Source organism: Ipomoea nil, unplaced genomic scaffold, assembly GCF_001879475.1.
Source record: "Ipomoea nil cultivar Tokyo-kokei standard unplaced genomic scaffold, Asagao_1.1 scaffold0268, whole genome shotgun sequence".
Lineage (NCBI taxonomy): Eukaryota > Viridiplantae > Streptophyta > Magnoliopsida > Solanales > Convolvulaceae > Ipomoea > Ipomoea nil.
Window position 1 is genome coordinate 4,705,085 of NW_017616696.1, and position 10,700 is coordinate 4,715,784.

General features: G+C 36.9%; 2 protein-coding genes across 2 annotated transcripts; both read left to right on the forward strand.

Moving 5' to 3' along the window:
* Positions 1-2,550: 2,550 nt before the first annotated feature.
* Positions 2,551-3,687, forward strand: LOC109153113. The gene is made up of 3 exons (XM_019300894.1): positions 2,551-2,839; positions 2,921-3,060; positions 3,109-3,687. Exons 1-3 carry the CDS (start codon positions 2,551-2,553, stop codon positions 3,685-3,687), a joined length of 1,008 nt encoding a protein of 335 aa, XP_019156439.1.
* A 1,948-nt stretch (positions 3,688-5,635) lies between these two features.
* LOC109149557 lies at positions 5,636-9,015 on the forward strand. Its single transcript, XM_019297380.1, has 3 exons — positions 5,636-6,767; positions 7,759-7,945; positions 8,277-9,015. Exons 1-3 carry the CDS (start codon positions 5,940-5,942, stop codon positions 8,783-8,785), a joined length of 1,524 nt encoding a protein of 507 aa, XP_019152925.1. The 5' UTR covers positions 5,636-5,939; the 3' UTR covers positions 8,786-9,015.
* The last annotated feature ends 1,685 nt before the right edge of the window (positions 9,016-10,700 follow it).

Here is a 10,700-nt window from a genome sequence, read left to right on the forward strand (position 1 = left end):
TTATGAACACAGAGATCTGACATTATGAACATATAGTGATAAAATTATGAACATATACTCCTATAACGAAGCGGTCTATTAAATATCTAAAAGATTTAATTTTAATTGAATGATTTTTTAAAAAATAATTGTTAGGAAATTCAAATGTAAACATTAGATATAGTACATTATTAAGTGTATTAGTCTTTTTTTGTGTGCAATGTGTAATGGTGGTAATGGGATGAAGTGTGAGAGAGTATCTTCACACGGGATATATATCATTTTCAAAGCGTGGATCAAAGTGGAGTTGAATAGTGAGTGTTTGGAACCTAATTCGGACGAAGAGATGAGATTAATGTGAGAATAGTAAAATCAAGGAAATGAACAATCAAATTGATAAACAATCAAGCAACAATTTTGAAACAATTGTGTAGATGCTATAGTGTTCGTAGGATAAAGACCGTGTAATGCTTCAACAAGGGGACTAGAGAAAAGATATTAGAGGCCAATGTCACTCTCATGGGCATTGGACTCTCAATTAGAGCTAAGCTCCATTCTGATGGTGACTCACGCCAATTGAAGCAATTTATCAAACATATGGTGTTCACGTCTCCTTCTAACTCTCTTTTCTCAAAGTGGAGTTGGACTAGTGAGAAGCATGGCTATGGTGTTGCTCTATTCTCATAGAGGCAACACCTTGTCCATGCACCTCTTGCATAATCTATCCACAATTATACAAGAGTTAACGCAAATCACCAAGCTCATAACTACGACTATCATTGAGTAATTACACAATCTAGCATTGCAATTAAAATCACATAGCATCCACAAGAAAAAGAACTTAATTTGAATCCCTAATTGAATCTAGCTACCCATGATTGGAATTGAAATGAAACACATTGCAAGAACAATTGAAAGAAAGAAAAGTGCAAAGAAAATAAGAAAGACTTAACTTTGAGCAAGAATAATGAAAGATGAAATCTGGAAATTGCAATTGTAGTTTATTACAAGCTGAAATGGTTTTCAATTCTTCATCAAATATGGATTGATTACAAAAGAAAATGTTTAGAGAGGTTTTACAACAAGAAAACCCTAGAGAGAGAAATTAAAAAATGAGAAGTAATCTAAAAATAACAGTAAATGCATATATATACGGATATACCCTCAGATCCACGCAAAGGTAACTTTCATGCACTCTGGACGCGTGGTCATGGTCACTAACTGTGATTGTGACCGTGACCGTGACCGTAACCGTGACTAGGGGACGAAGCTGCGGATTCTAGACCTCCGGGTTGGGAGGTCAACTAGTATGGTTGTTTACTTTATGCATTAGTTCTCGTTTCTAAGCCATTTCTTGTAAAAGTTCGAATTAGGTTTTGTGGCCTTCATTGAAGTTATAGCTCTTTGAATTATCTTTCTAATGCTATTTGAATCACTTGATTTGGAAATTCTTACGCTGAGATATAGCTAAAATACAGAGATGTTGCCTGACAGAGAAAACATAGCAGAAATATGTCATGCTGACAATCACGACTGTAACTGTCTGTGTTTGTCCCTTTGGGTCCTCAGGTCATCCCATGATACTTTCACCATGCTATTTTTCACTTTCTTAACCTCTGATAACTCATGGAACACACCTTTATGCCAATATGATTTCAAAAATCAAAACACAATCAATTGGGCTCCTATTTACAAGATCTTACAATCAATGCCTCCAAATTACCTAAATGACACAAAAGGATTAAATAAGAACATACTTAGCTCCCACTTAACATAAAATTATATGAGTTTGATGTCAAATGTGCACATAAAAGTAGTAAGAAGTAGCGCTTATTAAATGCTTATACTTTATGCTTAACTTATCAAAAGGGACCACAAATCAAGAGGCAAAGTTCATGCTTGAATGTCTAGCTCCATATATATAATAAATATAATTGAATAGTAGTTTATTTCTATATAGCGATTATAGAACATTTATTAGTAGTTCATTATTTGGTGATTTGATTAGATTTGTTAATATTAGGCCATTAGAGGGAATGTTGATGCCACCTTGGGTTCTACTCGAGAATATGTATGGGGTTTAGGTGGATTATATGGAATTGGAGGGGTGATTCCATTGGTGCAAAGGCGATGCCTTGCTTTGGGTTGTTTGAAGCCAGGGAAGTGAAATCTATGAGCTTCAAGAGGCTCTAAGTTGGTTGAATGAACTTTGTATTGACTATTAACAAGGTAGAGGTCGAGACGAATGCTTAGGATGCATGTGGTGGTTGTTGTGTACTAGGAATTTGGCTCTTCACATTTAGGATGATAATTAACGATATTTATTAGAGGATTATTCTAGCAGTTAGCAATCCGTTAATATGTTAATCTAGCTGTTATTAGTAGTTAGTTGGTTAATGTCAGTTAGCTTCAGCTTTTCCTCTTCTGTATAGAACATATAAACCCTGTGGTTACTGTTTCATTGGTTGTTGTTGATTTCAGATCAAGATTGAATAAAACATCTTCTTCTTTCCTTTCCTTCTTCTGAGTTCTAACATTCGTGATATGGTATCAGAGCACTGAGCTGCGATTATGGCGTGGAACGGCGCAACGAGCAGGCCTCTTACGGCTACAACAGATCCTTCATCAGTGGCGACACCACCTAATACAGCACCGGCGAATTCGATTCCCACCAGAGCAAATTTTGATACAAATGACGCTGCCAGTCCTTTCTTCCTACACCCAAATGAGAACCCCTCCCTGGTTCTGGTCTCATCAGTCCTCAATGGCCGGAACTACCACCCTTGGGCCAGGGCAATGGAGATGTCACTGCTGTCCAAGAACAAATTAGGGTTTGTCGATGGCACCATTGTAGTGCCAAGTGCAGGAGAAGTGTAGTACCCCTACTGGAAGAGGTGCAATAACATGGTGTCGACTTGGATTATGCGTTATGTCTCCCCAGAGATCGCACAGACCATTCTTTGGGTTGGGACAGCAGAGAAAATATGGAACACCTTGAAGGCTAGATTCAGCAAGGCAGACATCTTCAGAATTTCTGATCTTCATGCTGAAATTCATCAGATAAGGCAGGGGGACTTGACCGTAAGTGCCTACTTTGCTAAACTAAAATGTTTGTGGGATGAACTTCAGGTTATCAGGCCATTACCTATGTGTAAATGTGAAAGGATGTGTGATTGTGGGCTATTAGAAACACTACAGCATCATATAGAGAGTGATAACCTCTCTGTGTTTCTAAGAGGTCTTAATGAAACCTATGTATCTGTTCAATCCCAAATAATGATGACCAAGCCCCTCCCTTCTGTTGATGAGGCATTCATAATGGTCCAACAACAAGAAATGAGGCTTAATAATGGAATAACAGGAATGCAAATCCAAGAAGCAGGAAGTATCCTCCTCACCCAGGGGAATGGCTCAGGACCTAAGAAATTTCATTCCAACAATAACAATAAAAAGCCTATCTTCTCTTATTGTGGATTTACTGGACACACCATAGAGAAGTGTTACAAGAAACATGGTTATCCACCTGGGTGGAAACAAAGAAATAGAAGTGTTGGTTTTGCAAATCAAGTGCAGTTCACCCCTGATGATCAAACTCCTAGTGAAAATAATAGTTCTGTCACCTTGAGCCAAGATGAGTACAGATTACTTAAACAGTTTTTGCAAAGAGATAGCATGGTCCACAATTCCTCACCCTTGAATGAAGCTTGAGGAATGACACCTCAAGTCAATCTGATTGCTGCTAACTTTGCCCCTAATTCACAGCTTGAAGGTACTCATCACAAACACTTTCTTGAAAATAAAGCTAGTTGGATACTAGATAGTGACCCATCATGTTATTTATCATCATGGTATGTTGACCAATGCAACGAGGGTTGAAGGTATGTTGTAGAACTACCTAATGGTGATAGAGCTGAAATCACTCATATAGGATCTATTTGTGCAGACAGTCTGATTTTGTAGAGATTATTCTGTGTACCTGCATTCCACTATAATTTAATCTCTGTCAGTGAATTGATTAAAACTTCCAAGTGTAAACTGCTGCTACATTCTGATCTGTGCATTATACAGGATCAGGAGTCTGGGAGGATGATTGACTTGGCTAGCTTGCAGAAAGGGTTATATCATCTTGTGAAACCTGTTTTTTATGTTTCTAGTAAAGTGGAACAGTTTAGGGCTAATGCTTGTAATTCTAGTAGCATTTGGCATGCTAGACTAGGATCTTGTAATTCTGGTTGTTGTTGATTTTAGATCAAGATTGAATAAATCATCTTCTTCTTTCCTTTCCTTCTTCCGAGTTCTAACATTCGTGATAATATTAGAGAGATGACTTCTACTTTTAATATTGTGATGTTCTTATTTGCAAAAAATGATTTGTGAATTTGGGGTGAGCGTTGCGGATTTGAGGTGGATCCACATCCAATCTGTTTAAGGTAGATTTAAAAAGTCTAGACTGCTTCCATCAGGCGAGCGGATCCAATATATTCCAATCTTCCCCCTCCCCCCATGAATTTGAATTCAACAGTACTACTACTACTACTAGTACTTCTATCATGGAATTACAATTCTTTTCTTTCTAAATTTTTTTCTCCCAACCAAACGTCATGTTAGAGCCTCCCTTTTTATGATTTTTGGAAAGATTTTTACAAACCAAAAAACTTGATTGGAGGTTTTTAACAAATGGAATGAGTGATTTTTCTTGAGTTTTTTCTTGTGCGTTGTGTGCACCTGTTGCGACTAGCTGGTGCATGCACGACATGTGCGAGCTGCGACTAGTTGGTGCATGCACTATACGTGCGAGCTAGCGCATAAATCCAAACTTAATAATAATAATAACAATAATAATAATAATAATAATAATAATAATAATAATAATAATATTATTATTATTATTATTATTATTATTATTATTATTATTATTATTATTTTGTTGTGAGACTTTTTTTTTCCTCTCCTCCTACTACTCTCTCTCTCTCCTACATAGCTATGATAAAAATCAACTCAAAAATTTCATTAATAAAGTTGCTCTTTTAGTATTTTTAGTCTGAGATGATCAGCTTTGTCACTAGACAAGACATAATCTCATCCAGAAAAAAAAAAAAAAAAAACAATGTACATTAGTACTTATTAATTATAAAATTCTACTTTATGTACTTTCAAATCTTACTTCCTAAAATTTAATCCCTGATATGACGGACATTGATAAGTTTTTTTTTTTTTTTTTTTTTTTTTTTTTTGTTTTTTTTTTTTGTTTTTTTGTTTCATGTGAGCCCCTATAAATGTGTCTACATTAAAATTCTAAGTTTGAAAGTAAATTTAAGAGTAGAGAACGTGAGTACATATACTATTTTCCTTAATGATATATGGGGATACGTAAGAGAAATCGAAAGTAAAATTAACAGTAAATATATAACTAAGAATGGGTAAAAAACATAGGGAGTAAATAATATTGATCGCTGCGCTGGACCGCTGGTGGTATAGTAGTAGTACTAATAATATTTCTACAACTACAAACGCACACCTACAGTTGCAGCCTTGCACCCATTTCAATAACCCAATTCTTTGTAGTTTAAAAAAAAAAAAAAAAAAAAAAAAAAAAAAAAAAAAAAAAAAAAACTCTTTGTAGTTTGTACTCACACAATTTTTTTTTTTAATTATTACTCGTATTAACAATAAAATATTAATAATTTCTTGTTTTGTTTTTTACAATAATTTGTTTATCAAGTTATCACCACCCCACCTGTGCCTCGATCCTAGAAAAACTCTGAGATTTGAATCAGGAAGTCTCCTCTCCTCAATCCTCATTCCTTCCCTTTCTCTCCACTATTTCTATCCAACTTTTCCTTCATTTGCAATTTCTCCTTTTGCACTCAAAAGTTGAAACCTCTTCAACTTCATATCCATCCCCACAACTCTTTTCTCCTTCAATTCTTCTATATGCCTCAGCTCAGTGTTTAACCAAAATGCAGCAGCAGAAGCAGTTCTTGCATGAGCTTCTGAGAGAAGAGCAAGAGCCCTTTCAGCTCAACACTTACATTGCCGACCGGAGGTGTCAGCTGAAGAAGGCGGTGGTGGTGCCCAAAACCTCCGTTCACCTCAAGAAGTCCTCTGCTACCAAGCGCAGTCTCTGTAAACATGCGTGTTTCTTCTCCTTCCAAGACTCCTCGCCGGATGTTCGCAAGTCTCCTCTCACCTTTCCCTCGCCTCTCTCCGGCAAGACGCCGAATGGGAGGGTGAGGCTTAACGTTCCGGCGAGAACGGCGGCTCTGCTCCTCGACGCGGCCTTGAGGATTCAGAAGCAACAACAGGGTGAGAAAAAGGGTAGACCCCAGATCAAGAACGTTGGGTTGGGGCTGTTTGGGTCGATTCTGAAGCGATTGAAGGATCGAAACAGGAACAAAAAGAGGGAGAATAAGAAGAACGGTGCTGAGGATCAGAGGAAGTTCATCATAGGTTCCGGCAAGGATGATGATAATAATGTAGTAAATGAAGGTGTGGAGGTGAAGGGAAATGGAGATGGAAGTATGGGAGTTTCTTGCTATAGTAGGCTTAGTAGTGCGGGGTGGTCGGAGAGCAACGAAGAGAAATCTTTGGATTTGGAGACTTCCAGTAGTTGCAGGTCGGAAGAAATCGAGGAGAGATTGAGCGCCGATTTCCAAGCCTTTGAAACCCTCTTCTGTTCAAGCCCTCTAAGCCCATTCAGATTCTCCCTCGAAAGATGCGAATCTCCTGGTCGCCGGACGCCGGACTTCTCTTCTCCGGCGGCTTCCCCGAATCTCTGCAGACGACAGGTGCGTCTCTCTCTGTCTTTTTCCTAATGGAATTATCACTTAATCATAAATTTTTTTACTGCTACACGTAATAGAAAGAAACATCGGAAAAGGAACAACTGACTCGGCGAGGTGAAAACGAGTCAACCCGTGAGTCGGACCGGAAATTAAGTTTGACCTGGTTTAATAAGCTGTCGGCAAACGGATCAACGTAGGTGGATTCTGTGGCCGGAATGTCGGCCTGAAATGACCAAGATGCCACTGCGCCTACCCTTCACTATCCTTAATCATTGATAACTTCACCTACGTAAACCAGCGAGTTAGTGAGGTCATAGATGTCATTCTCTTCACGTAGCATCAGATATCTGTTTTATTTTTTTGGGTTTTCATTTCGCTTCTGCCACCAAAATCTTTTTTCAATTAGACTTTGTCTGCAAAATTATTTCCGCTAAAGGACAAATCAAGATTTTGTATTATCATTTGGACCCAAGTGCGAATACCCCAAATGCCATTATTGTCTTAATTTATTCCATTTTTTATTTTGTTACACCTTTAACCTACGTGGAATAAAACTATACACTCAAACTTTCTTCATCCATCCCATGGCCTCTTCAACACTAGCATTTTCAAAATAAATGTAATTAAAATGTACACAGCTTATACTATTTAAGTTAAGTTTATTTCATTAAACCATAATAGTGTTATGTTTTTTAAGGGTGACAAGAAAATTAGTCACCTAGGATGTTGTTGGGCGTGGACTGTGTTAGTTGAGTTCAGCCCTTTGTTCGATTCTGGCATTGTGGCTTACTAGTTAAATGGTTAATGTCCAGTTACTTATTACCAATTGGTTTTAAGTAGGATATAACACTCAAATATGACAATCAGATAAGTAAAAAAGAACTTTGTGGTCAAGTGTGTTTGACTTTGAGCTGTCACACAGGATAGGTGAACAAGAAGAGGAGGATTTTGAATGTGATTTTGATTTTTTTAAAAAAAATTGTTGTTATTACAGGAGAAAGATAATTATGAAAATGGAGAGATCGAAAATGGTGAGCAAGAAGAGGAGGATGAGAAGGAACAATGCAGTCCAGTGTCGGTATTGGATCCTCCATTTGAGGATGGGGTGGAGGAGGAGGAGGAGGAGGAGGACGATGAAGGGCACGATAGCGATCTTGAATGCAGCTATGCCATCGTACAAAGTACGTAGTAAATTATTTATGTTCCCAGGTGAAAGTAAATGAATCATTGTTAGTTGATTGTGAAGTCATTTTCAGTGATCTTTGAATAGTAGTTTGTTTGATTATTGGGCACTTTGATCAACATGTATATGTATATGCTCATCTCTGAGGTGTCATAGTCGATATGAGTACACCGATTGTGATGCATGAATAACTGATCAGATAGTACGACGTTATGTTGATGATGTTCTGTTGTTGAATTCATGTGTGTTTTTGCATCTGCACAGCTTTTTTCTGTTTCTGTCTCATGATGATCTTATTTTGTCTAATTTCGGTTTTGTATGATGGTTAGGGGCACAGCAGCAGCTGTTGTACAAGCTTCGAAGATTTGAGAAGCTAGCAGAGTTGGATCCAATCGAGCTCGAGAAAATCATGCTCGAAGGTGAAGAAGAAGAAGAAGACGACTATGAGGATAATGCTGCAGAATGTGTAGACCACAAGCCCTTTTCATCATCTCGCGGTGATGATGAAGATATCAAGACGTTTGCAAGCAATGGCATCATCCCTTTCGAGATAAAAAGGCTGGTTTCGGACCTAATTTCAGAGGAGAAGACAGAGACGAACCGGGAAGTCGTGTGGGGAAGAGTATGCAAGAGGTTGGATTCATGGAAGGAAGCGAAATCGGACACCATAGACATGATGGTCGAGTTGGACTTGAGAACGGGGTCGTGTGAGTGGAAGAGTTTTCGCGAGCAGGTGGAAGAAACGGCAATGGAGATCGAGGTTCAAATCTTTGGATCACTGGTGGATGAATTCTCAGGAGAGCTCATCAGTGGAAGGCTGAATCAAATTTTGACTTAATCTACATAATAATAATAAGATTAGTTTTTAATTTGTTACTTAGTTGAAATGGAGGATAAATAAATTAACATGCATTAAGGAGGGATATGTTAGGCTAATTTGTGAGACCATGGGGGGAGGTTTTATTGTTGTAGTGACAGGACATTTCCTCATGTTGGTGTACCATGTATGAAAAGTGAAGTTTAATCTATCCTTAGCATATATAATCATATCATATGGTTTCTTGAAAATGTGTTTCAACATCTTACCTTAGTGGTTTTAGTGTTTACCTATATCGGTTACTTGACCCGACTTATTTTCAATGTTACCTGTTACAAGTAGAAGAGATAAAGCTGGGGGCAAAACCAGTCAAGTTGATCAAACTGTTGACTTTGTAATCATACTGTTACAAGTTTAATTTGACGTCCAACAGGAGCACTTATTGACCTTTTTGGTTTGAACTGATCAACTATAGACAATCTAGGCTGATTTATCTTCTTGCAACTGGCGAGTTTCCCTCGATCGGGAGTCACCCATATATTAAACCCTACAAATATAATAGCAGTCAAAATTGCAATGAGAGACAAGTATCTTTATGGGTTTGATGGTTGACATTCAAATTATTCCATTCATTTCAAAGACCATACAAAGTACCATAAAATACTTTGGGAGGATAAACCTTGAAAAAAGAAATGAAGTAGAGAATATGTTTGAGAGGTGGCATAGGACATAAATTGATTATTATTGAGAGTACAGCTTTCATTTCCCTTGGTGGAAATATGCAATTGGAATCTCTTCTCTTATCCTTTCTTTCTTTATACACTTCTGTTTTTATTTCCTCCTTGCCAGCAAACAAAGCAATGGCTATATTTAATTCTCTACACAACAAAGGAAAGAGCAGAAACTTTAATGGGAAAGTGATGGGACCACCCACCAAATGGTTCATAATTGTTTAATGGAAATCTAGAGATCAATTATTACTTGTGTTTTTTATTTTAACTCCATTTTACAGGGTGAAGTGTTGTCTTGTTACCACTTAATGTTTGGCACAATATTAGAAAACCTTGCTGGCTCCCCCGGAATATTAAACATCATCTTTTGTGTCGTTTGCCAAGTTAGTATATAAGAATAGAGTTTATCCAATGTACACTTTCATATAATAATTGTGAATTTTTCACGTTATCAAAAAAAAAATAATAATAAATAAATAAATCTCAACTCAACCTAAGTGTAGAGACAACAACTCACAAAATCCTTAAAACAATACACACACCTATATACATAGGGTCAGGTTCTCGTGCGGTCACGCACCATTAGATACACATAAATGTACTATAAAGTATTCGAAAATACACCATTAGGTGTTGTGCATTTTTTTGTGTGTGGGCAAAAACTTGTGTGAGACAGTCTCGCGGATCTTTGTTTGTGAGACAGGTCAGATCAAAATGAGATATAATACTTATACTAGCAAATGTAATACTAAACTAAGAATAAACTGTTTATTTACTTATATGAAAAATATAATACAAAAAAAATGTAAAAGTATTACATTTTCCTTTATAAGTACAACATTACTTAATAAGGAAAATATAATACTTTTGATAATAAAAAAAAATAATACGTTTACATCAAAATATAAAAGTATTACATATTTATATTTGTTTTCAAAAGTATTACGTTTTTCCTTATAAGTAATAAATATTTTATTCTTGATTTAGTATTTAATTTGCATATTGTCTCAAGCCGACCCAACCTGTCTCACGGATAAGGATCCGTAAAACGCACTACTGGAAATTATAGAATTTTCGACCACCTGAAAGTGATCTTAAATCAAGTTGATACCAAAAAGTGGTCGAAAATAGCAACTAAGGTTTTTCCGGATACCAAAAGTGGTCGGAACAAGGCTTTCGACTTGATTTAAGATGACTTTAAGGTG

Coding starts and splice junctions, on each gene's coding strand:
- LOC109149557 (XM_019297380.1), top strand. CDS start 5,940: ATGCAGCAGCAGAAGCAGTTCTTGCATGAGCTTCTGAGAGAAGAGCAA. Junction 6,768..7,758: donor CGAATCTCTGCAGACGACAG/GTGCGTCTCTCT, acceptor TTGTTATTACAG/GAGAAAGATAATTATGAAAA. Junction 7,946..8,276: donor CAGCTATGCCATCGTACAAA/GTACGTAGTAAA, acceptor TATGATGGTTAG/GGGCACAGCAGCAGCTGTTG.
- LOC109153113 (XM_019300894.1), top strand. CDS start 2,551: ATGGCGTGGAACGGCGCAACGAGCAGGCCTCTTACGGCTACAACAGAT. Junction 2,840..2,920: donor TGGCACCATTGTAGTGCCAA/GTGCAGGAGAAG, acceptor ATGTCTCCCCAG/AGATCGCACAGACCATTCTT. Junction 3,061..3,108: donor TAAGGCAGGGGGACTTGACC/GTAAGTGCCTAC, acceptor GATGAACTTCAG/GTTATCAGGCCATTACCTAT.